General features: G+C 37.0%; 1 protein-coding gene and 1 long non-coding RNA gene across 2 annotated transcripts in view; both read right to left on the bottom strand.

The window, feature by feature from the left end:
* The window catches only part of mier1b (mesoderm induction early response 1b, transcriptional regulator), a 233,968-nt gene that overhangs the window by 120,882 nt on the left and 85,691 nt on the right, over positions 1-27,395 (bottom strand). Inside the window, exon 4 of the mRNA XM_067362729.1 lies at positions 22,032-22,214. Coding sequence (XP_067218830.1) covers positions 22,032-22,214 — 183 coding nt within the window. The remainder of the gene's footprint in view (positions 1-22,031; positions 22,215-27,395) is intronic.
* On the bottom strand, positions 953-10,738 carry LOC137002825 (uncharacterized). Its single transcript, XR_010891916.1, has 4 exons — positions 8,006-10,738; positions 7,775-7,900; positions 7,465-7,647; positions 953-7,366 (listed from the first exon to the last, which is right to left on the bottom strand). It is a non-coding gene; the product is annotated as an uncharacterized lncRNA (long non-coding RNA).

A 27,395-nucleotide genomic window follows, 5' to 3' on the forward strand; every position in this document is an offset into this window, starting at 1 on the left:
GTGTGTATGAAGACATTCTCAATACCTGCAGGTTCACGTGTCTGTAATCAAGAAAACTTGTTCTTAGGCACACTGCCAAAATCTATGGTTATATCGATGGTTGATAATGATGCATTTACAGGATCATATAATAAAAACCCGTTCGCGTTTAAAAATTATGACCTTGAATTTCTAGCAGTTTATGTGGATGGGCAACAGTACCCCGCAAAACCTTTGCAACCTGAATATGAAAACGGTTCTGCAGTGCGTGAGTTTTACCAGTTAGCATTGGCTTCTGGAAGACATCTTAAAAACCAGCCCCTGTCTTTTGATAGGGAAGAATTTCTGCATGGGTATACACTGTACGCCTTTAACTTCACACCGGATGAGGAGTGCAGTCAGCATTTGTCACTTATCAAGAGTGGAAATATTAGACTAGAAGCCCGTTTTAGACAACTTCTACCTCGTACTGTTACTTTATTAATTTACTCTGTCTTTGACAGTCTAATTGAAGTTTCAAATCGTCGACAGGTTCTGGTTGATTACTATTAATACATAAAATGAACACTGTACAGCTTACCTCTATCATGGATAAGATTTCGTGCAATCTACATTTTCTTGGGGTTCTTCCATGTGATTATCTGCCAAAATCACCTCTAAGAAAACTACCATCAGCAGTTATTATAAATACAGATATATCGGGGCTTCCAGGTCAGCATTGGCTAGCCATCTACATAAACGAAGATGGTGTTGCTTGTTTTTTTGACAGTTTTGGAAACAAACCGGATCATCATCGTTTTCCAGTATTCATCAAAAACTTTTTAACTCGGAATTCTAAAGAGGTCCAACATTCAAATGTCCAAGTCCAAGACTTTTCATCAGACACATGTGGTCAGCACTGTGTGTTCTTCCTGTACCACATGGCAAAAGGGTTTGATTATGATTATGTGTTGAAATTGTATACTCAAGATTGTATTAAAAATGACAAAATGGTGTCAGCCTTTGTGAAAAAACTAAAGCAATCCCCATCTAATGAAAATGTTTTCAAATGTGTTCAGTGTGTACAAACAGGTGCAATGTTTATGTCTCATGATTAATTTCTTTTAATAAAAACAAAGCAATTTTAATTTCCTGTATTGTCTCTTTTTATTATACACATTATTTCAACAATACATTTTAATAATGATAAAACAAAATATACATGTGTACAGAACTCACAGATTAAAAAGTTAACCACTGTCCATGTTCAAGCTTGGGTGATTTGAATACAGATGGTGATGGTGTACTAGGACACACTTTCTGCTGTTTATTCTTCTTAGATGAATTAGTTACAGATGGCGTCGTTTTGCTTTTGAAAGAGTTAATTGCACGTCTGACCTGATGATTTGGTACCACAGAGTATGGTAAATTTAAACCAGCAAAAGCCTCCAGAAACTTATTCCATCCATCCGGTCTCCGTTCATCTGCAATCTTATGTGGAGCTGTGATGTTTTTAATTAAATCAAACATGTGTGAACCGGGGATCGTGCGCCCTTTAAACACAAACTCACCTGTGTCAGTCCATGAAGAAACACTTTTAGCTTTAGACATTTTCTCTAAAATGTATCGAACATTTTTCACACTCCTCTGTGGAACATTGTTTAATATTTCTTCTGAAACATTATCTAAAAAGTCATGAACAGGCTCACTAACTGCCCTGGGTGGGTCTTCTTTTTCAACGTGATCAGGGTGTGGAAAACTTAGTTTTAATGTACCAAACTCCTTATCCCCTTGTCTAGCTATTGTTAGAAACCTTTGCAAAACAGCTGTGTACAATTTTGCTTTTTCATCGGGATTTAGATCAGAACTGTACAGGATGCTTTTTATAGAAATGTCTAGGTCATTTTCCACGAGGTCTTGTATAGACTCGCGTGTGTTAGAGGGTTTCAACTTATCCAGCTGATGTTGTGGAACTAAAAACATCTTCTCACCATACTCCATCGCCGGACCTTATTTAGAGCTAACCAAGCTTGTTATGAATGGTATTGCAACACTTAAAAGCGGTAATAGAAAACCTCCTTGTTGATTGATTAGCTGTTTTTTCCTTCTAACACCAACCTTCTTATCTGCAACAATTTTGATGTTGGTTTTTCTTCTCTTCAGTCTCTGATATTGCTGTGGTGTAAGTGGAATATTACCATGGAGAACATTAAGAGCTAGTTCACACAATGCAACGATGAGTTCGTCTGATGCTGACTCTAAAATAGCACGCCTTTGTTTGGGTGTTGCTTTTAATAACAACTTTAAAACTGTGAGGTTCCTTAAAAGTCTTGCAGACATTGTAACATCCAAGAGTCTTAGTGTTTTCTTTTCTGAATGTATACAACAGGGTGTTTTGAGAGTAAACTCGTTCTGAGACGATAATGGTCTGGGGTTGCTGCTTTAAAGTCAACCAAAAGGTAGCCAAAAGGAATACTGGTAGCATCTTGATAACATTCCATAAAAAATTTGCTGTTTCTGGGGTACATCTGGCGTGCTAGCACATTAATTTGGGTATTGTCTCTGGGGTTTTTAAACAACACCAAATAACTTGTATTCAAACTGATGGTTCTACTGGATTTTCCTTTACAAAAGAGGTTCTGGACCATAAAGAGGCAACTTATATGCTTGTGATGCACATAATTAGTGAATAAACGTTCAATCTGTATGTTGTTACATGCATCGTTCATAAGATCATCAATTATTAATAAGTGTGTCTTATTGGGAGGAAAAAGATGAACATCATTCAGGTTCTGGGGGATTCCTTCAATAAATTTAATATCATACAATGCCAACAATTCATCATACAAACCCTGCCAACAGTCAAATATGAAGACTATATTTTCAATCTTTTTAGAAAACACACTTTTAGCATTTTCTAATAACATTTTTACAAAAAACGTTTTTCCAGAGTTAGAAGGTCCACATAAAACACAACTGAATGGAAATTGTAATCTGAAATCAAAACCATCTGTGTCTCGCACACCTTGGTGTCCAAAAACGTTGTCAGTAGCCATATGGTAGTGTGGTAAAGTCAGGTAGCAGAACGCGTTTGTTGTAAACGACTTTGAATTTTTTTGCAAATGTCTTGTTATGTAGTGTGAATCGCTTTTTGTTCCTTACGATACCGTCGGTTTGTGCAAGAATATAATTATCACAACCATCCCCCCTCACATACTGACCAACAAGCTCAATCAGCGAGTCTAATTTGACGATTTGAGAGTTTACAGAATTTAAAGTGATACCTTTGGCTTTCATGCTTGTCTTACCATTAACCGTTTTAAAGCCATAACTTTTTGGACCACTTGAACAAAACTCTACAATGTAATCATCATAATCAAGTTCATTCGTAAGATCACCAAGAAAGGGTCCTAGCGGGGGTTCCCAATCACCATCTTTTGATGTGAACAGAAGACTGTCCGTATCAGTGTAAAGCAACCTGTCACCCAGTTTATCCATAACATCATACAATTCTAACCGGGCATGCGCTGTTGTAAAAGCACCGATAAAGACGTTTACATCACGACTCTGACCACCTTTTCCTTCAGCATAAGCCCACTGAACTAATGCAACAGAGTCGGATAAAAATGTGAAATACTTAAGATCATACCCCCGACCAAAAATGTGTTGGGCAAACTGTTCCGGTTCTGAAATCAATTCTGAATGAGGTAGATTCTGACGTAAACAGAAGCGTCCCCATAAAGAATTCAAAAGGAGCTTGTTTATAGACCGACGTGCAGGATTAATCTCAATCTTGTCCGGATTTAGTCTAATCCCTTCTTTTTCAAAGTATTCTCTGACATAGGTTTCTTTGTCCATCTCTGTCACTACATCTTTTGGGAATCCAGAGCTTTCCTGTTTGAGTTGCAAAAATGTTTTAACATAATCACAAAATAGCGTTTCTGAACTTTGCGAAAAATGCCAAACCTCATGCAGTTTTACTACGACATAGCCTTTTTCAACAGCTTTTAAAAGCTCTATGCTGACCCATGTGCCTGTTAAAGCTCTTTCATCATCCGAGTGTTTGCACGGCGTGGTCTGATTCTGTTGTTCAGCACAACTTCGACAAAGAGGAAACATAAGTTTTCCAGAGCTTCTGAATGGTAGTACGGGGTGAAGGAGCTTTCGTGGTGGCACGACGGTTGCCTTTATTATACCGTAATAATCTTCAAGATTTTGAAAATCTTTATGAATTATTTGTGGATGACCTACGGGGTAGCTTTTTCGCGCCTGAACAAACGGATAGAGCGAAGTGAAGTCTAGGTAACACACCCGTTCACCCTACTGACTTTGTGGTACACCTTGCAAGCGTTTGTTCGCCCTCCATAAAGTGCATCGCGTGGTTTCAACCTCTCTGTGTGTGTGTAAGTGGACATGAAATCCATCACATCAGCATCAGTCTGTTTGGAAAGCATCCAATCACACTCCCAAACAAAATGAATTTTTAAGATTATATGCACGTTGCAAAATTTCAAACTTGTCATCAACCTGTCTTCTGAGGCTGCCATAAGGCACTTTTGATAAGGGATTTAAATCGTTCGGGTTATAACAACGTTCACATCCATGAAAAAAACAACCGAGAAATTCGAATGCTTTTTTCACAGTGCCATCATCATAAAACCCATCGACATAATATTTACCAAACGATACCTCACCATGGTTTAGAGCATGCTGAATGCCATTGGAGTGTGATTTTTGCAAATATTCTAGCCATTCAATTGAAACATTTGAATATGTTTTGTTTTGATTAGTGTACGCCTTGTCATGTGTCAGCGCTACTGTATCTTTTGGCAGGAAATGGGTCTTATATACAGCCATTGCACAACCTGCTAGAGTGGTGTAATTAAACGGGTCCAAATCTGTGCAGACGATGAACTCGTTACGATATTTCATACACACTTCTCGTAGCAAGTAAACATCGTTCTTACAGTACATTTCTAGTTCCTTCTTAAAATCAAAAACTGCACCAGAGAGCCCATTGTACCAATCATCAAACTTCAGCATCTCCTGTGTTGACATCGTCGAATAACCATAAAAATGTTTTTCTGGGTACGGGCCGATGTAGTCATCATTTTCTGCACGGTTAAACAGATGCGGGAAATATCCCTTCTCACTGTTAGTCAGATTAAAAGCAGCAGGTGTTTTGGCCAAACGCATAGGAATGAATGCATAACTATCGATAAACCTCTGTTTAAATGCGTTGTCATACATTAAAATCAACCGACAGCCCTGCATTATAATTTTAGGAGTGATCCCCATTCTAGTGAAATATTCCAAAAGTATAAAATTATCAAATCCGGACGCATTATGTGCAATCCATGTGAAATTACTATAAAAAGGCTGTCTGAACTTTTTAATGAGACGTTCGACACAATCTGGGCCCTCTGCCACAAATTCCTCACCGTTAAACGTGACCGCACAGACAAAATTTGCAATGTGGGTATTATTTTCATTTCTTGTTTCAAAATCATAAAAAATGTAGCGATCATTTGGTTTCTCTGGTTGGATTGGTTGAATAAAACACTGATGCTCCCCATCGGTAACCAAACTCTCACCACATTGGACACAATGTTCAGCGCGACATCGTGTGGTTTCGGGTTGGTCCCACTGACGTGATAACGTCTATTACATTGGGGGCAAAATTTGGTGACAGTGCACTGTGCATATTCCTCACCAGGGGCGGGATGTTTGTGCATTTCAAAACAATAATCAGATGTACAGTATCGCAAACAATCGCCACAGTGTTTTATCTTTTTGGGGTGTGTGTGACAATCTGGGTAATTGCACACATCGCAAACAAATCTGCATTTGTGATCTCTGCGACAAGTATACCCTTGGTAACAATACACACATACATATGGCACGCCTAAAAACGCTTTTAGGTTTTTTATCAAATAGTAATGCGAATCATGCAAATATAAAAACACAGTTTTTGGATGCGGGTCATCCGTCGTTGTATACTTCTCCAACATTCTTGCATTTGTGCGATGGAAAGTAACAATTTTGATATTCAGCATGCGCTCAAAACATGAAATGTCATTAAAACGTATTTTATGCTGATCTGTGAAACCAGCTGACTTCTGTATAGATGCTGCTACAGCCTCTAACTCTGTGTGTGGTTTCTCTGGGTTTAGAAAATGAGCGAGACAAATTGTAAAACATAGATTATTTGTAATGTTTGTTGGGCAGAATAAATTCATCCTGTTTTTACTGATTACTTGGTTATGCAAAAGGTCACGTATCTTTCGACGAGCACCGCCATTTTTACACATTGCTATCGACACTCTTAAATCCAATGCCTCATCGACAGTTACATCAGAGTTGCTTTGCAATATCTTTTCAAGCTGATTAATAAAGAGATCTGGATCGTAATTATTTTGAGGTGACAAGAGAGCATCAACATCAGATGTCAGGCTGGACCCACGCAAAGTAATATTAATTACCCCCCCATCACCTGCTAATAATCTGGAAAATGAGACAATTTCGACCAATAGATCATGTAAAAATGTAGTGTAGGCAGATAAATCTGTAAAAGATATCTGCCGCAGATTTATAAGCCTATGAATTTCCAAACCATTGAATCGGGCTCTGGGAATCACTGTGTACTCATGCACGACACCCCCATCTCTCACAAGAGAATCTATTTCACCCTGTGTAAGGCCCATGTTGGGTGCTGCTGGATCAAATGCTTGGTACTGCGGGGGGGGTCCCCCCCCACCTATCTGAGGAGAATTAAAAAATTGCTCTATATCAAAATTGGTGTTTGACGAATCATTAGACGCATTGTTGGTCAGAGGAGAATTAAAAAATTGGTCTACATCAAAATTGGTGTTTGACGAATCATTAGACACATTGTTGGTCAGAGGAGAATTAAAAAATTGGTCTACATCAAAATCTGTTTCTTCTTCTTGATTTACCACCGCTGATTGTACAGTGTTTAGTTCATACTCCTGTCTATCCCTTCGTCTGCGGTCTGACGCAATGTTCTGATTTTTTACCAGCAATTCAACGGATGATTTTAAACTTTTCACTTGTTGACGTAATATCTCATTTTCTGCTCTTCTCTTCTGATGTAATAGTTCATTCTCTTCTCTAAAAGCAGGAAATTGTCCCGACATCACATCCTTACTCTGGCATACACAGGATTGCCCCTCATTCTTGAAGGCCTCTTGGTTGGAAGGTAGTGCATCCGAATCCGAATCCGGTTCTGAACCAGACACATGAGCGACGTTCTCCGAACCACTCTTTACTGTTTGAGACTCAATTGGTAAAGCCTCTGAAAAGTCAGAAATGCTCCATGCATGCAGCATCTCATCATCCCAATTATCTGCATTATCCACGCTTGGGACCCCATTTTCCGGGAACGATTCTGTGGAAAAATAATTTGTATAAGTGTATCGGGATTAATCTAATAACATGAAAAGGAAAAAACATAGCATATATATATATTTTTCTGTATATACATACCCCATGATTGTCTTTGACGTTTTTGCTCAGGGGTGTTGGGTATCACACATATTTCATCTGATTCTTCAGAACTATGTACTACTGATCCTGACCCAGGCTCTTTCCTTTTAATACCATGCGTGGTGATATCATCAGCAAATGCAGTGGGTGGTGGTATGGCTCTAACAGCATCCCTTATATGTCCTGGGGGGAATGAAATTCTGTATGAGTGATTTTTTCCGATTTTTAACATATGCATCCCTGCAATATATATATATATATATATATATATATATATATATATTATCCACCAATGCATTGACCCACATACCGATCGGATCAGATATTCCAGTATCCTCAGTTGGAGTGTGAATTTGGGCCTTTACTTTCAAATGCTTCCCAACCTTCGTTTCAGAACCGTTGTTTCCAACACTGTTCACAATACTTCTCAAGGATGCTAAAAAAAAAAAAAAAAAAAAAAAAAAAATGTATTCATATTAGTTCATGTTTTTAACATGATAAAAACGTTATAACAAACAATAAAAGATGAACTAAAACTTACCAAGCGGAGATTGTTGTTGATTTTGGCTCACATCAGCCCCAGAAACCTGAGGGCCCCGCACTATTGGGCAGGGGAAAATACTTTAAAATCACAATTATAACACACTCCATATACGTTTTTAATATTTATAGAGTTGAAAATTAACATCATAACAACATCATACCCACACCGTTCAAAGCTAGAAGCTGATCCACAGCCTTGTCATAATGGGAGTTCTGTACGCAGAACGTACATATTGATGCCATGAACTACATAAACAATTTATTTATGCATTTTATTTAATTATTTTATTTATGATTAAAACACCAAATCAGAAAAATAGGCCTACCGTTTGAAGGAGGATCCATTTTCAGAAATATGTCCTTAGGGTGAAAATGGAATACTGGAAACCCTTTTGATGACTTTAGAAAATCTAAAGTAAAACCAAGTAAAATCGTAGCAAATGCTCTATGTGTTAGCCACACAGAAAAACCAGCCTACTAGCCTCCAATGGTCTTTATAGGTAACACAATCAGTGGTGTGAAAACTGGGGGTGTTACGTCTCGGTAGACCCCACCTCCTTACAAACCCCTGAGGAAAAGGATTGAACACCGGAATATTTAAAGAATAAAACTATGTCGGCTTTTCAAAATAAAAAATAAGATAAAAAACAAAACAACAACAAAAAAACAATGCATAGCTTCATCCGTCTATAAATAGATGCATTACAATTTTTAATAATTATAAAACCCTGTACATCTATTATTTACCTAGAAAGTTTACTGTTTTTTGTTCAAAGGATGAGATTTAACAAAAATCTTTAAAATAACACATCCATTTTGTCTATTGTATTTAGGGAAGCTTATAAAAAGTTATTTTATAGCAAAGGATATTTTTGTATAGATATAAGTATACATCAGTAGACCTTGCGTCTGCAACTTTCATGTTAACAAACATTAAAAACACATTCTAACAGACATACTGGCTGCATCACAGCAGGTAATTGATAAGAGAAACTAGGCTTCTGATGCTCATCCCTGCTGAGGTCTCAATCTAAAAAATGCAAACATGAAAATGCAGACATCTTGCTTCCTCAGCATGATTTAAGATAAGAGAGAGCCCCGTACTGCTTCTCTACAGACTCAATATTTTAGATGAAACAACACTCCAAGGTGTGAAATTTGCTTGGGTGACTTTCACCCCACAATCAAAGGAAAAACATGGTCACCATCAGCTCCCAACAGACTGAAAGGAGCCAGATACCCGGGTTTCACCAAAATGTCATAAAAATGCCAAATCTGGGCTGAGATACAACCTCCATAAATTTACCCATTTATCTAACTATAAATCCAACTCACCCTATATCTCATTGACACTCGTGACCTACCAATCAGGGGACAACAGGCATAAATTCAGCCATAAAAAACAACCATTGACAACCACTGACCTGCCAATCAAGGCTCACAGCCCTCATAAAACATATTTGACATCCACTGTCCAGCCAGCTTGACTGACAACACACAGAAATATGGTCATAAATTAAACCATAAATTAGGGTAATAAATCATTATTCTGGCACAGTGTATATGATACTCTACTGTCATGTATTGTTTTCCTGTAAACAGAATTAATGATTTTGTCTTCCATGTACAGTATGTCTTTAACAAGAGTGTTGGTCTATGAATTTTATCACATTTTAGAACTAAGATTATAAAAGTATAAAGTTAAGCAATACATAGGGTAACAACCAGCAAGAGTGTTTTTCCCAATATTAGAGCGATTGCAAATGTTTATGGAGCTGTTGTATAAATCAATATAGAAATAAGTTAATTTTGAGTGTGCAATTTAACTTCATATTTCTATAACATGGGTGGGCAATGTCAGTCCTGAGGGCTGTTTCATAAAAGATCCTAAGAAATGCGAGGATTAACCCTCAGGTTGTGTTCAAAACCCTATAACACATGTGATGTTCCCGGTCAAAAATGACCGACCCATAAAAAAAAGCATATAAATCACTCATTATACCATATTTTCACCCAATCTTGGATTCAATCTTTTTGTCAACAAGTTCTCTTTCAATTAGGACTGGTTTTATATTTTGATTCGGATCTGAATAATCATAGGCCTCATTTATTTGAGAGTAGGCATTTCATTTTTTTAGTAATTTTTTTTAAATTTTTGAATAATTTTGGAAATATTAAATAAAATCTGAAGAAAATTGGTATTGTTGATCACACTAGTCTACTCTAATGTTTCACCAGGAATTTTGTTTTGAAACTTTTGTTTTGTAAAAAAATATGGCACATAGTCACACTTGTGGTGTTCCCGGTCAAAAATGACCGGCCTATAAAAAATAGCTTATAAATCACTCATTATACCATATTTTCACCCAATCTTGGATTCAATCTTTTTGTCAACTTGTTCTCTTTCAATTAGGACTGGTTTTATATTTCTGTTTGCATCTGATTAATCATGGGCCTCATTTATCTGAGAGTAGGCATCTCATTTTTTGAGTAAATCTTTTAAAATTTTTGAATAATTTTGGAAATATTAAATAAAATCTGAAGAAAATTGGTATTGTTGATCACACTAGTCTACTCTAATGTTTCACCAGGAATTTTGTTTTGAAACTTTTGTTTTGTAAAAAATATGGCACATAGTCACACTTGTGGTGTTCCCGGTCAAAAATGACCGGCCTATAAAAAATAGCTTATAAATCACTCATTATAACATATTTTTACCCAATCTTGGATTCAATCTTTTTGTCAACTTGTTCTCTTTCAATTAGGACTGGTTTTATATCCTGTTTGCATCTGATTAATCGTGGGCCTCATTTATCTGAGAGTAGGCATGGTCAAAATGGTCACAATGGCCGACCATTGAAAGTGAATGGGAGAGATTGAAAATAACAGAACAATTTAGTTTTCAGGAGCATGTTCATTATTTTCATGTACACATATGAGCATATGTGCTTGCAAACATCGAGCCCTTGGACCTGTGCATGTAAACTTTTGCAGCGCGTTTTTGTATTTGGTTGCGTTGTGAATTTTTGCAGCGCGTTTTTGTATTTGGTTGCGTTGTGAACTTTTGCAGCGCGTTTCTGTGTTTGGTTGCGTTGTGAACTTTTGCAGCGCGTTTCTGTGTTTGGTTGCGTTGTGAACTTTTGCAGCGCGTTTCTGTGTTTGGTTGCGTTGTGAACTTTTTCAGCGCGTTTTTGTATTTGGTTGCGTTGTGAACTTTTGCAGCGCGTTTCTGTATTTGGTTGCGTTGTGAACTTTTGCAGCGCGTTTTTGTATTTGGTTGCGTTGTGAACTTTTGCAGCGCGTTTCTGTGTTTGGTTGCGTTGTGAACTTTTGCAGCGCGTTTCTGTGTTTGGTTGCGTTGTGAACTTTTTCAGCGCGTTTCTGTATTTGGTTGCGTTGTGAACTTTTGCAGCGCGTTTTTGTATTTGGCTGCGTTGTGAACTTTTGCAGCGCGTTTCTGTGTTTGGTTGCGTTGTGAACTTTTGCAGCGCGTTTCTGCATTTGGTTGCGTTGTGAACTTTTGCAGCGCGTTTCTGTATTTGGTTGCGTTGTGAACTTTTGCAGCGCGTTTTTGTATTTGGTTGCGTTGTGAACTTTTGCAGCGCGTTTTTGTATTTGGTTGCGTTGTGAACTTTTGCAGCGCGTTTCTGCATTTGGTTGCGTTGTGAACTTTTGCAGCGCGTTTTTGTATTTGGTTGCGTTGTGAACTTTTGCAGCGCGTTTTTGTATTTGGTTGCGTTGTGAACTTTTGCAGCGCGTTTTTGTATTTGGTTGCGTTGTGAACTTTTGCAGCGCGTTTCTGCATTTGGTTGCGTTGTGAACTTTTGCAGCGCGTTTTTGTATTTGGTTGCGTTGTGAACTTTTGCAGCGCGTTTTTGTATTTGGTTGCGTTGTGAACTTTTGCAGCGCGTTTCTGTATTTGGTTGCGTTGTGAACTTATGCAGCATGTTTTTGTATTTGGTTGCGTTGTGAATTTTTGCAGCGCATTTCTGTGTTTGGTTGCGTTGTGAACTTTTGCAGCATGTTTTTGTATTTGGTTGCGTTGTGAACTTTTGCAGCGCGTTTCTGTATTTGGTTGCGTTGTGAACTTATGCAGCATGTTTTTGTATTTGGTTGCGTTGTGAATTTTTGCAGCGCATTTCTGTATTTGGTTGCGTTGTGAACTTTTGCAGCGTGTTTTTGTATTTGGTTGCGTTGTGAACTTTTGCAGCACATGTGTTGTCAAACTCATGAAGAAGTTACCCGTTGTACTCCAGTGAAGTCCACAATATGGAGAAAAATCCTGCAAAGTTTTCCTCAACCTTATTTTCCTTTCAACTGAAGAAAGAAAGACATGGGGTGAGTGAATTATCAGGAAATTTTAATTATAAAGCAAATCCTTCTTCTTTTGAAGCCGGGTCACTGCAGTCACGGCCAGTGTGTGTGTGTGTGTGTGTGTGTGTGTGTGTGTGTGGTAATGTCAGATGGATAAATGTATATTAGATGCAGGTTAGGGTAGGATCAAATTTCTCTCTGTGGAAAAGAATGTGTGTAATACTCAAAAAAGTTTGTATGTTTTAACGTGTGTGTGTCTGGGTAGCGTGTGTATAAATGTATCGATACATGCACAGGTCCAAGGGCTCGATGTTTGCAAGCACATATGCTCATATATGTACATGAAAATAATGAACATGCTCCTGAAAACTAAATTGTTCTGTTATTTTCAGTCTCTCCCATTCACTTTCAATGGTCGGCCATTGTGACCATTTTTGACCATGCCTACTCTCAGATAAATGAGGCCCATGATTAATCAGATGCAAACAGAAATATAAAACCAGTCCTAATTGAAAGAGAACAAGCTGATAAAAAGATTGAATCCAAGATTGGGTGAAAATATGGTATAATGAGTGATTTATAAGCTATTTTTTATAGGCCGGTCATTTTTGACCGGGAACACCACAAGTGTGACTATGTGCCATATTTTTTACAAAACAAAAGTTTCAAAACAAAATTCCTGGTGAAACATTAGAGTAGACTAGTGTGATCAACAGTAGCCATTTTTTTCATATTTTTTTTTAATATTTCCAAATTTACCCACAAATTATTTGTTTTTTACTCAAAAAATGAGATGCCTACTCTCAGATAAATGAGGCCCATGATTAATCAGATGCAAACAGAAATATAAAACCAGTCCTAATTGAAAGAGAACAAGTTGACAAAAAGATTGAATCCAAGATTGGGTGAAAATATGGTATAATGAGTGATTTATAAGCTATTTTTTATAGGCCGGTCATTTTTGACCGGGAACACCACAAGTGTGACTATGTGCCATATTTTTTACAAAACAAAAGTTTCAAAACAAAATTCCTGGTGAAACATTAGAGTAGACTAGTGTGATCAACAATACCAATTTTCTTCAGATTTTATTTAATATTTCCAAAATTATTCAAAAATTTTAAAAAATTTACTCAAAAAATGAGATGCCTACTCTCAGATAAATGAGGCCCACGATTAATCAGATGCAAACAGAAATATAAAACCAGTCCTAATTGAAAGAGAACAAGTTGACAAAAAGATTGAATCCAAGATTGGGTGAAAATATGGTATAATGAGTGATTTATAAGCTATTTTTTATGGGCCGGTCATTTTTGACCGGGAACACCACGAGTGTAACAAGGTAACAAAACCCCCACAAAAAATTAAGAAAATGTCCAAAAAAATATTGAGATTTAGTTATACCCTTTGGGAACAAAGTCACTAAGTTTCAGTCCAAAGCGATAACATTAACTAGTATTTTCGGGAAAAAGAAAATTGGTGTTCGGGTCAAATTGACCCGAACACAACATGAGGGTTAAACTCCAAAACCTGACTTGAATTAACCTAACAAATAAGTTGGGGCTAAAGCGGTTTCATAAAATGTAATTGAAGTTCCCGCAGTCCCACTAATTCAATCCAGGTTAGAACTGATTAGAACTACAAATACGAATAAAAAGTGTTAAAAAACTACAAACATGACAGATTTGCGAGAGCGACGGTTAAGCAGAGCGGTTAAAATAAAGGCGCTTGAATGATTAATAATCAGTATCTAACCTGACGAAAATATATTTATTAAATGTTATCCACATTATTTTTCGTCTGCTACAGCATTGTGAACTTTTATAACGATGCATTTGGTCATTAACTTTTAAATGTATCATTATGCAGATGAGGAGAGTTCTCCGCATGAAAAACCCACTACTGACAGATCAACGTGCGACTGCATTTCTCTCCGAAACGGTAGGAAATTAAATTTAATTGAATGTGGACGATTTTAACTGTGACAAGATGATTGACAGGGCAGTTTAAACAGTTACAGGTTGCATAACTAAGCGACAGAACATTCCGTTAAAGACGAAATTATGACGAGGTAGTATGTCCCAAAGCTTGCATACTCTTCTGCTACACACTCAAAAGTATGTACTTTTTCTTTATAAAAACAGTACATACTTTTACGACGTAGTATAAGTAGGCGAATTGGGACGCAGCAATGGTGTTCCCTTTCGAAAGGGAACTCGCTCTGCATTTGGAACGCTTTGGGGAACGTCACACGTGACCCGATGTCTGAAAGCAAACCTATCCAACAACTTTGTTGTCTGTTCTTTCTGATCGAGACTGTGTCGACACCAGTAAGTGATTCTTTAATATGCTTTACAAACGTTCAAGAGAATGTGTTCATCCGTGTCCCAGCTTTTGACACTTGATATACACATTTCTGGGCGTTTTTCTGTCTGCAGGAGCGCGCATAGACGGTGCTTGGGGGCGCCGTCTGTGTGTTTATTTTTTACTGTGAGCATCTTCCTATCGGGGTGCTCCGTTCTCGTTCGGCACTCTTCTCGAGGGAGGAGGCGTCCGCATCTGTGCCTGGTGATTCTGGCCCCGTTTGTGCTGAGGCAAAACGGTGGCTGCAATCATAGGGCTCGCAGATGAGCTCGTTGGGAAGTTTGAGAGAGTTGTCTCTCTCTCAGCTTCCCCGGAGCTGACGAGCATGAGTTGTTGGATGAAGATGACGTCCTTGTTTTGACGTCATCACGTCCGGCAGTGCGCGCTCATCTGGCTGCTGTGTTTGTGGGATGCACTTTTCGGCGGGCTGCAGTTGCCGTGAGAGCACGTTAAGAAGGAGGCCGCGCGCGGACGGCTCGACGAGCGGTTCCTTTCTGTCCTCGAACGCTGCGGCTCCCATAAACTTTCCATTCATTCCTGACCTCCACGTTTGAGTTCAGAAGGGCATGGAAAAACACCTAGCCAGATTTGTGTCTGAGCCCAGACAGACGGGAGGAGGAAGAAGCGAGAGTGAGATGGGTGATCGATTGTAAACACCGTTGCATTTGTAATCAATTCCCCAGCTATATAAAAGGGTGATTTTATATCTACCCTCTCCTCTTCTTCTTTCACCTCCTAAATATATATATATATATATATATATATTAGTGTTGTCACGATACCAAAATTTCGATATGAATACCCAACTTCAGTATCACGATACCGATACTTAAACGATACTATGGCAAAAACCTAAAACAGTAGGAAAGGTAAATAAATAACATATGACAGAACTTCTTTCTTCACCAGTGTGCAGCTGAAAATTCTGGATTTGAGCTTCATTGCCATGAAGTTACAGAGTTAGATTTAATATAATTTTTAAAGTTTATTATTTTCATTCTCAATAAAATTGTAAATTATTTGCTAATATGCTTTTTTTCCTTATATATATATATATATATATATATATATATATATATATATATATATATATATATATATATATATATATACACGTAAGCAGGGCTTGACATTAACTTTTTTCGCTCACCAGCCACTGTGGCTAGTGGTTTTCCAAAGTAACTAGCCACTTTTTAGCATTTTTATTGGCCACAATGTTGATGTTGGTAAATTACATTTCATATGATTAAAGTTGACTTTCTTATGCTTAAATTACTTTGAGTCATTTTAAATGATTTAGAAGATTTAAAACCCTTTCAAACTTTTAAATGTAGATCAACCACCCAAATCAAGATTACATTGTATATCAGCTGGTATGTACAGGTGGGCAAGAGGTGGATAATATGAGCATGAGCTAGTATGAGAAATTATTTGTGTTAGGCTATATAAAAGAACAAAGAAGCAAATTACAAAAACAATAGTAAATTAAAAATAATCTTTTTTCAGATACAGTAGGTTTATTTAACATATAGCCTACATTTATTTAACATCTTTTGTTGTTTGATTAACATTAATGATGGACAGGCCTATTTAATTGGGCTGCTGAATGCATGGACGTAACTGAGGCATCCAGTTATTACCCACCTGTTTACGTCCACTTAAGCCATAACCGACTGTATTCACGCGAGATACTTCACACGATGGACATTTAGACATCTGTGTGCACGTGTATTTGACTATTCAGGTACGAGGAGAACTGATCGCGCGCGCGACAGAGAGAGAGCGCACGCGAGAGAGCGCTTCTGTTGTGTGTCATCTAACTGCACGTAAATAACAAATTGTGTGATTGGATTGTAATTTTGTGCTACGACGATCTTCGACGACAATTTGGCTGTAAACTTTAATTATATTCAACCCGCCAAGTGGCTAGTGGGAGTGGCTGTCGTCAAGCCCTGCATGTAAGTGTTTGACAGTGAGAATATTGTGTAAATTTGATTACTGTAAATAATCAGAGCAATGTTATTAAAGCATAAATTGGTTTAATATAACTGTATATTCCCTACACATATTTGTTTTTTTTTCATTCATTTTATTTTAGCAACCAGATATCACTTAGACTCAATAATACACCTCTTTGCGGATGTCTGCTTGCATGAGTAATATAAATAACACTCATTTAATTTTTGAGAGCATAAACATAACGCTGGTATCACATTCACTAACCTGTCGCTCTTTAAATTCTTTGTACAAATCGGGATGTTTGTCGGCAAGATGCTTTGCCAAGTTGGATGCTGCCTTCGCTTGCATTATTTTGTAGCATATTTTGCAGACGGGCTTTGTGATGTCCGTGGGCTTGCCCTGACTGTCAGCAATGTAAGCAAAATAATGCCATATTTTGCTTTGTGCATCTGCCGTTGCTCAGTTGACAGGAATAAACGCACTCAATGTGACTCAGAAGCAGCGCGCTGCACGCACGCTGCCCCCTGCTGTTGCACATTAGGAAATACAGCTGGCACTCAAAGTACCGGTACTAATAAAATTAAGAACCGTACCGTTTTTAAACGCAGGGTATCGCGATACCTTTCTAGTACCGGTATATCATGCAACACTAATATATATATATATGCTCAGATGCTTTTTATTGTCAGACTGATGGCTGGGCCCATATTGATTATTTCTGTTGGCCCGCTTTTTCAGTTTGATAGTGAGAGGATCTTTTAGGTTTATAAGAACCCTAGATTCCATTTTCATGTGAAATTAAGTGGTCTTCAGTCTTAAAGCCGCAGGAGGGTCTATATTTTATGTGTTTAACTATCTCGGGTCGGCGGTCACGCCGGCGTGATCACCGCGTTTTTTTTCTAACCAGTGTGAAAGAGACTCAAAATACTCTGTCAATGTTGCACATACAATTAAGAGTTATACACCATTTTAATCTGTGGAATATCTTCTTTTATTTGTGTACACTCAAAATGTTGTGCTTTTTGTAAAATAAGAAAACTAACATGATGCGTGATCTCTCGTCTCCCTCTGAACGAAGTCCAATCTGATAGTTCTCAGAAAATGAACTGTAACTTAGTGAATACTAATGACAAAACCTTCTGTGTTTATGTAATCTGTATGAAAAGAGAGCCATGTCAGAAATCCATGATTCAGCTCATTATCTGCTAATGCGGCCACACCCACGGAGTCAGCGCTATTCAGACGCAAATTCTGAGTCAATGCATGCATTCATCGTCTCAATCGTGTGTTTATTGTCTTGAAAAGTGTGAATAAATATTACTCCTCTGTATAGAAAATTGACAAACATATGAGAATCCATCAGTATGTCTCCAAATGTGCATGCTTTTAAGCTAAAAGCCTATATGAAATGCCATAGAGGTAACATAATTGTTCACACTTTGCATCACAGAAATACATTATATTTTAAAGAATATAATAGAATACCATTATTTTAAATTGTAATAATATTTCACTGTATTGCTATTTTTTCTGTATGTTTGATTTACACCATGATGACATTTGAGACATGATCAACAGAGGGTTTTTTCACAGCCTACCTGACTGAAAGAGCTCATTATTTATGCAGCTCATTAGAGCTCATTATTCAATTCTTTTGTCTTCTCAGGTGAGAATCATCCATTATTCATGAGGATTCACGCCTCCACACATACTGTGTTTCTTGACCAAAGATGTTTTAGAAAATTTAAATCCCTCTATTGTTTTATATGAACAAGCAGGCAGCATAATTTTTACCTCATTCTGAAGCAAAAACTCTAGTCTACAACCTCAAATACCCAGAAGTCTTGTGAACAAATATTTAATATATATATATATATATATATATATATATATATATATATATATATATATATATATATATATATATATATATATATATATATATATTTTTGGCTTTATTTCAGTGACTTAATTTTTTTTGTTTTTTCAATAACCACCCATAAACGTTATTCCTTCAAAAACACAAACATGTACATACATGTTCCTCACATATTATTGTAGCCTAGTTCGTGCTGAATACAGTGTAATGGCACTTTTTCCATTAATATGTTTATGAACAACTGAAAAAAGCACAAATATCAGGGCATGTCAAAACTTCTCCAAGGCCCCAAAAATCCTCAGACCCCTGAGGGTTAAAATAAGACCTTGTTTTTCCTGTGTAGTTTTCTGAGCATGTAGTCAAAAAGGGGTTTTGGGGTTAACTGAAGTTGTTAAGCTGGCTAGGATGATATATTGTGCAGGCCACAAAATGGCTGCCTCTTATGCCTGGCTCACACAGAAGTTTTAAAATCCTATCCGATTGTAAAATCTGGTTGCAGCACACACTTCAGGAGAATCTTTGCAGATTTTCTTCCCTCAAATCTTAAACATGCTCACACTACAAGATTTGAAATTCGCGGAGCATCACACACTACAAAATGTTATTAAGATTATCTGCCAGAGGAAGCGCGTCACTTGATCTACGCAGCAGATCGAAAGCAGATGTAAACAAAATGGATACTGAAACATGGAAACTTGCTGTAGCAATAATAATCGTTTGTTGTGAGAAAACACAAAAGTGGAAGAAAAAACGAGTGTGGATGAAAAAAATGGTTGAGGAGACGGGCTCAACATGGATTGTCAGTTCTTCAGCGAGAAATGGAGGTAAAATTGACCTTTTATTCCTATCGTAGTGTGCTAGAATCTTTACCGTTATAATATTGCCTGCCTAGTTCAAAAGCGATAGTGTCACCTTTTACATTGTAGATTCCTTTATCTTGGTTTCACTGTCGCCATTTCGAAATGTCTGTCACTTCTGTCGCATCGTATACTTGTTTCCTATTGGCTATTGTGACAGTACTGACGTTATTACAATCTTGCTCATCCCGATAAATATCAAACACGTTTGATATAATCGGGGTGAGCCCGATTTGTGTGAAATCAGATCGGGAGGTGCAATATTTTATCTGTGAACGTCTCACATTACCAGATAATCTGCGCCAAACATCGGAACCGATCGAGGTTGTGGACAAGATTTTTTCTCCGATTCTCGGGAGGGGAAAATCGGGCATAAATCGGCCTAAAACTCCTGTAGTGTGAGCCAGGCATTAGCCATCTGTTTAGAGTAGCTTCTCATCTGCTGTTTCTAGGGTAGTTTGAGTTGGCACTCGTCACTTCAGTTAATATGTATGTTTAGGTTGGCTTCTATCAGCCGCCTGACATTGTTTGCTTGTGAGCTTTGCTTTCTTTCTCTTATCTATGAGATTTGGAAGTGAACTTCACTAGGCTTGTGGCCCTGTAAGTAGGCCCGTAGCTTAGCGGCTAGGCTAGAGATAAGTTGGGTGTGTTATATGTTAACCCTGTGTATACTATCCTCTGTCATTTTGAGACATTTTAGCCTGACAGTTAGCCTGCCCCAGACCAGGCTAGTTTCCCAGCATAAGTTGCCAGAGTAACTGAGTTTGAACTAATTTAAGTTTGTTTTATGAAACAGAATTCGCTGACAACAAGTCTGACTAAGTAAAATAAGCCTGGCTTGTTTTCTAATCTTGTTTTATGAAACAGCCCTCTGGAGTTCAGAGTTTAGCTTCAAGCCTAATCAAACACACCTGAACCAGCTAATCAGTGTCTTCAGGATTATTAATACTTTAGACAGGTGAGTTTTTTCTTTTTTTTTTCTTTTCTTTTCAGGGTTGGAGCTAAACTCTGCAGGGCAGCGGCACTCCAGAACTGATGTTGCCTATCCCGATCTATAATTTTGTTTTTAAAGCTATATTTAAAACATTATAGTATTATGCAATTTATGTAAATAAACACAGTATGTATGTCAATGCAGAAATGATACATTCAGTTACCAGATTACCTATGATCGCTTAACAAGAAGTATATTAGCTACAGTAGCCGTAGCACATTAGCATCGTGAACCAAGTAATATTTTAACACCAAATACCATATATTATGAACAATCATAAGCATGGTTTTATTTAAAGAGCTATTTGAGTAGTCAATGAAGAAACAAAGTACCTGATACATTAAAATTTGAAAATAAAATTATATTTTAATTGCTGGGGTCAAATTGACCCCACTGGTAAACCGGCGTCGCTGGTTTTTGAGGATAATAGGATGGATATTTTTACCTGTTGTAACAATCCAGTTAATATACCAGCAGGATACACTAAAAAAGTGGAACGACTGTGCCTCTTAAGCAGTACAAAAAAAAACAAAAAACAAACAAGAGACAAATGTTCGTCAATAAACCCAAGTGTATTTACAATTCAAACCATGTACACACAAAAACAACGTTAAGAAATCCAAAGCGAAAAATGTATGTGTGTGTGTGTGTGTGTGTGTGAGAAAAGTCGAGTCCAGCGTGTAAAAAAAGTTATAGATAGGATCAGTCTCACCGGGAATATAGCAAGTCTGAGAGCAGCATCCTTCAGGTGCAGTCCAACTGTTTACAATCCTCGGGTGAGTAATCCTTGCAAAAAAAGGCAATATACTCCACAAAAAACAGTGAAAAATCAACTCTTCAAAAAACAGTCGGGATGAGAAGGAGATGAAAGAAACAAATATTATATTTTTGAATGAAAACGTGTGCTGTGAAACACAGACATGCAGGTTCTTTATATAGGAAAAAAACATTGTAAACATCCCGCAAGGATGACGTAACGCCACGTGATGACGGAGCGCAAGCAAAATCTTGCAGGAATATAAATTGGGTCAAACACAGACAACACAAAGGGAGAAAAACAGTACACTGGGGAAAGCTGTAACCATATAATAGTCAATGCATTATTATTGGCCATTGATACCATAAATAAGCTTCCCCTTATGTGGCAACGCTACAATGTGTTTTTAAATTTTTGATTCACAATTATTATTTTTTGATCCGTGATCGCAATACTTTAAGTAAGAATTTAATCCCATAGTCCTGAAGCTCTACACACAGTCATCTTCATTAAAAGTAGTGAGACTAAATTATCGTACCAGCGCTGGTGCCCCTCTCTCCAGTTGCGGTCTTTGATCTTGAAATTAGCTGATGATAAATAAAATGCAGCTTATATCTGTTGCTTAACTATCCAACCAGTAAAAATGCATGAAGTGATCACGTGTAAACAGGTCCTTAGAGATCAGATTCACAAATAGTAATTTCTAGCCCAACTTTTCTATGAAGTGTTCAGACATAGAAATCAGGTCTCCAAGTTTTCCAGGACTGTGGGAACCCAGTTAGATTGAAATTCAAGTTGTTTTTGCTGTGTATGCATCCTGAGCTCAACAACAATATTATAATATTACTAAACACCGACATCTGAGTGATATGTAAAATTGGATATTCTTATGGGACAGACCTTGCTCTTCTTCAGTTCTCCAGTGCTTCTGCTGCTTTCATCATTATCCATATCCTCTCCATCATCTTCCTCCTCATCTCCATCCGCATCCTCTTCCTCATCTTCCTCCTCATCTTCCTCAGGTGATCCTCTGCCTCCATAACCATAGAGGCTCAAGAGCTCCTGAATGGGCATTTCTCCCTCCTGCAGTTCACAGAGTGATCACAAATGAGGACCTTTATTTATAGCACTTTATACAATATGGTTTTGAATCAGCTTCACAGTAATTAACAGGAAAATAACGATCAATGATGCAAACTTAATCAAATGAGGGAAAAATTCTGCTGTAAAGCAACTCTCCAGAAGCCAATACGGTCAATATTAAGTTCAATGTTGGTTGAGTTCAGTTCAATAACTGTGTAAAGTTCATCAGTTATGGATCTGTGATGTTTATAGTTTTTAATTTGTCCAAATACTATTGCTTGGCATTTAGTTTTTCCGGGTAGGGTCCCTTCTATTTTTATTTCTCCCTCAAGATTTCAATGATTTAAACAAACAAAACAAACGATAAGAAGGTATCAGTATCAATTTTAGTATCAGCAGCAGCGAGTGATCCTCACAATATGGCTCTGCCGTCCAAGCATGCAACGTGGTGTGACGTATCTTCACATTTTCTATCCACTTTATTTTTTAATGTTAGACCATTGTAACTTGAATGTGTCGAGGCTTTCGGTCTCATCCACTTCCAGGTATTTTAGCTGTACAAAGACAGTCCATTATGCTGCTTGATATTTCAAACTGTTACATATATTATTTAAATTTTTTCACAGTAACTTATAAACCTTTAAAGACAGCCCTTCTGTGAGCTACAAGGTTGATAATCAATGCTATTTGCTTTTTTGAAGCTGTAAGCCTGCATTATTTCAACTCATTTTTAAAATAACCTTGTTCAACAGCAGAATGATGTACAGAAAATTCCACCAATCAGACAGTAGAAACAAGCAAAACATGCTAAAAGAGCTCTTTAGCTCCGCCTACTCCGATAAAGCACTGTGAATGAAATAATCGAGTCGGTTTGTTTATTTTACAATACACCTAAAAAATTGTTTAAATATTCCTTTCATTAAAAAAAAAAAAATATATATATATATATATATATATATATATATATATATATATATATATATATTTTTTTTTTTTTTTTTTTTTTTAATGAATTGTTTAATATTTTTTCATCATATATCCATTGGATTGTAGATCTTTGCATCAATAAAGTCGTTAAGTACACATTCTTGTACCTTTGTATTTTTTCGATTTTCAAATACTTTTTTGCTTAAAATCTAAGTTTGTAATGTTGTGATTCACCTTGTAGCTGGTTGTTTTGGTTCATGGCTTCTAATGCTTTAAAGGTGCCATAGAATTGAAAATTGAATTTACCTTGGCATAGTTGAATAATAAAGAGTTCTGTACATTGAAATGACATACAGTGAGCCTCAAACAGCAATGTTTCCTCCTTTTTATTTAAATCTCATTCGTGCAAAAGACCACTGAAAAACAGGTTAATCTCAACATAACACAGACTGTGACGCATCAGTCGGGATCATTAATATGTATGCCCCAAAAATTTGCATATACCATCCCATGTTCATGGCAGTATTTTGAGCTGAAACTTCACAGACACATTCTGGGGACACCTTAGAGCAGGGCTTGTCAACTGGTGGCCCGCCAAATCATATTCATCTGGCCCGCAGCACCCCTATCTCCCCCCTCCTCTTTTCCTGGAGGTGCGGCTAAATTTGGTTAGATAACGTGGCTGCAGTGGCGCATGCAGCTGTACAGCTATATACGCACTGTTTGCACCATGCACTCTCCTCCGACTGACCTGAGAAATGTTTTCCGTGCGAATATTTCATGAGTTATTATGTGTGTCCCGTATTTCTGCTGACGGAACCAGCGATATCATTTATGGATTAATCATCCTTTTGTCTAAATTCTTTTCCCTAAATTGGCCAATGCCTGTGCATAACGATCTGAAAAGATTTGGATTCATTCAGACTGCTCTGTCACTGAATCATCTGAAGTTGTTTCTCTGTCAGTAACAATAAAAACAAATGGCGCGTGTTCAGGCGTTTTACTAGTTTACTTTGAACTACACAGCATGGCCCAGTGGATAACGGAAAGAAAGCTTAAAGGAGCTGCGTTTATTCCCGGTTACCATTATTAACTCCATCGGGTCGGCGGTCACGCCGGCGATACCACCTCTGTTTTTTTCTTACCAGTGTGAAAGAGACTCAAAATACTCCGTCAATGTTGCACATACAATTAAAGGTGCAAAAGACGATCTTTTCGTCGACTGAGAAAACAAAGACTGTTAGTGAGTTTTTGAAATAAGCGCATGCGTAAGAACAACCCCCCTCCTTCACAGCTCATTTCGAGGGAACACCTCTCAAAACTCGTGCCCGAGTATTGGAACACGAGTGTTTACCACCGGCATTCGCTGTGTCGTGTTAGTGGATTCATTATGTCGGACTCCTTTCAGTGCACCTAATAAATAGTCTTTTATCAGTTAGTAAAGACAATTTCAAGTAATATTGCAAAAATGTATAAAACAAAACATCCTCTTTAGCACCTTTAAGTGTTATACACTATTTTAATCTGTTGAATATCTTCTTTTATTTGTGTACACTCAGAGGAAAAACAAAATGTTGTGCTTTTTGCAAAATAAAGAACGAAGTCCAATCTGATAGTTCTCATTAACTGAAGTGTAACTTAGTGAATACTAATCACAAAAAAATTAGACTTATGTCTAAAGAAACATTGAAATGTCAGGTTTTAAATCATGTAAGTCAAATCGAAAACAAAAATTCTGTTTATGTAATATGTATGAAAAGAGACATGTCAGAAGTCCGTGATTCAGCTCATTATCCGCTAATGCGGCCACGACCACGGAGGCAATTCTGAGGCAATACATGTATACATCGTCTCAATCGTGTATTTATTGTCTTGAAAAGTGTTTATCTGGATGTTATAGCGATCTCTGGCCTCTGTTAGTTCCTGGAATGTCACATAGTGTCTGTTCTTTTTTAGATTAATTTGTGGACTAAAGGTGCACAGAGCGCCCTCCGGCTGCAAGTATGAATTGAAAACACAGAATCCAGAGCTCACAGTGATAACAATAAATATTAAATAAATATTACTCCTCTGTATAGAAAATTGATATAAACATATGAGAATCCATCAATATTTCTACAAATGTGCATGCTTTTAAGCTAAAAGCCTATATGAAATGCCATAGAGGTAACATAATTGTTCAGACACTTTGCATCACAGAAATACATTATAGTTTAACCCTCTGGAGTCTGAGGCTGATTTGGGGCTTGGAGAAGTTTTGACATGCCCTGACATTTGAGCTTTTTTCAGTTGTTCATAAACATATTAATGACAAAAGTGTCATTACACTGTATTCAGCACAAACTAGGCTACAATAATATGTGAGGAACATGTCTGTACATGTTTGTGTTTTTGAAGGAATAACATTTATGCGTGGTTATTGAAAAAACAAAAAACTTAAGTCACTGAAATAAGGCCAAAAAAAGTATAGTAAATCTGTGTTTACAAGACTTCTGGGTATTGGAGGTTGTAGACTAGAGTTTTTGCTTCAAAATTATGTAAACATTATGCTGCCTATTTCTTCATATAAAACAATATATTGATTTAGTTTTTGTAAGACACTTTTTGCCAAGAAACACAGTATGCGAGGAGGCGTGAATCACCACTGAAAATGGGCCATACTCACCTGAGAAGACAAAAGAATTGGAAGGTAAAGAGTTGAAATGACTTGCATATTAATGAGGCATTTCAGTAAGGTAGGCTGTGAAAAAAACCTTCTGTGATGTCTCAAGCTCATCATGATATATGAAACATACAGAACAATATTATTACAATATAAAGTAATGGTTTTATATTATACTTTAAAATATAATGTATTTCTGTGATGCAGAGAGTCTGAATATAGGCTTTTAGTTTAAAAGCATGCACATTTGAAGAAATATTGGATTCTCATATTTTTATGTCAATTTTCTATACAGAGGAGTTATTTTTATTTAATATTCACTGTCATTACTATGAGCACTGGTGTTTTCAATTCATCCTTGAAGTCGGAGGACGCTCTGTGCTTTTTTTAAATTCATCTAAAAGAAGAAGAGGCTATTCCATGAATGGAGTTTCCAATTCATACAGCAGCAGGAGGGCGCTAAAGAAACGAAAACTCATCTAAAATTCATCTATAGAAGAAAAGAAAACAGGAACTAACTGCATGTCTTCTAGAGCTCGCTAACCATGACTTTTACATCCAGATAAACACTTTTCAAGACAATAAATACATGATTGAGACGATGAATGCATGTATTGCCTCTGAATTTGCGTCTGAATAGCGCTGGCTCCGTGGGCGTGGCCGCATTAGCGGATAATGAGCTGAATCACGGACTTCTGACATGGCTCTCTTTTCATACAGATTACATAAACACAGAAGTTTTGTTTTCGATTTGACTTACATGATTTAAAACCTGACATCTTAACATTTTTTTAGACATAAGTGTAATTTTTCTGTGATTAGTATTCACTAAGTTACAGTTAATTTTCTGAGAACTATCAGATTGGACTTCGTTCAGAGGGAGAGGAGAAATCACGCATCATGTTAGTTTTCTTTATTTTACAAAAAGCACAACATTTTGTTTTTACTTTGAGTGTATACAAATAAAAGAAGATATTCTATAGTTTCAATTGATATATTACTTATGTCTCTATGACAAAAAATGACGGAGTATTTTAAGTCTGTTTTGCTGCAATGTGAAAAAAAACACCTGCAAAACACGCCGGAGCGTTTTCAGACCTCAGAGTGTTAAAGTATATAACAGAATACCATTATTTTAAATTGTAATAATATTTCACAGTATTGCTGTTTTTTTCTGTATGTTTGATATACACCATGATGAGCTTGAGACATGATCACAGAGGGTTTTTTCACAGCCTACCTGACTGAAAGGCCTCATTATTATGCAAGTCATTACAGGTCATTATGTGATTCTTTTGTCTTCTCAGGTGTAAATCACCCATTATTCATGATGACTCGCGCCTCCACGCATACTGTGTTTCTTGACAAAAAGTGTCTTACAAAAACTAAATCAATATATTGTTATAAATGAACGAGTAGGCAGCATAATTTTTTACATAATTCTGAAGCAAAAACTCTAGTCTACAACCTCCAATAACCAGAAGTCTTGTGAACACAGATTTAATATATTTTTGGCTTTATTTATTTTTTTCAATAACCACGCATAAACGTTATTCCTTCAAAAACACAAACATGTACATACATGTTCCTCA

This window comes from Chanodichthys erythropterus, chromosome 16, assembly GCF_024489055.1.
Source record: "Chanodichthys erythropterus isolate Z2021 chromosome 16, ASM2448905v1, whole genome shotgun sequence".
Lineage (NCBI taxonomy): Eukaryota > Metazoa > Chordata > Actinopteri > Cypriniformes > Xenocyprididae > Chanodichthys > Chanodichthys erythropterus.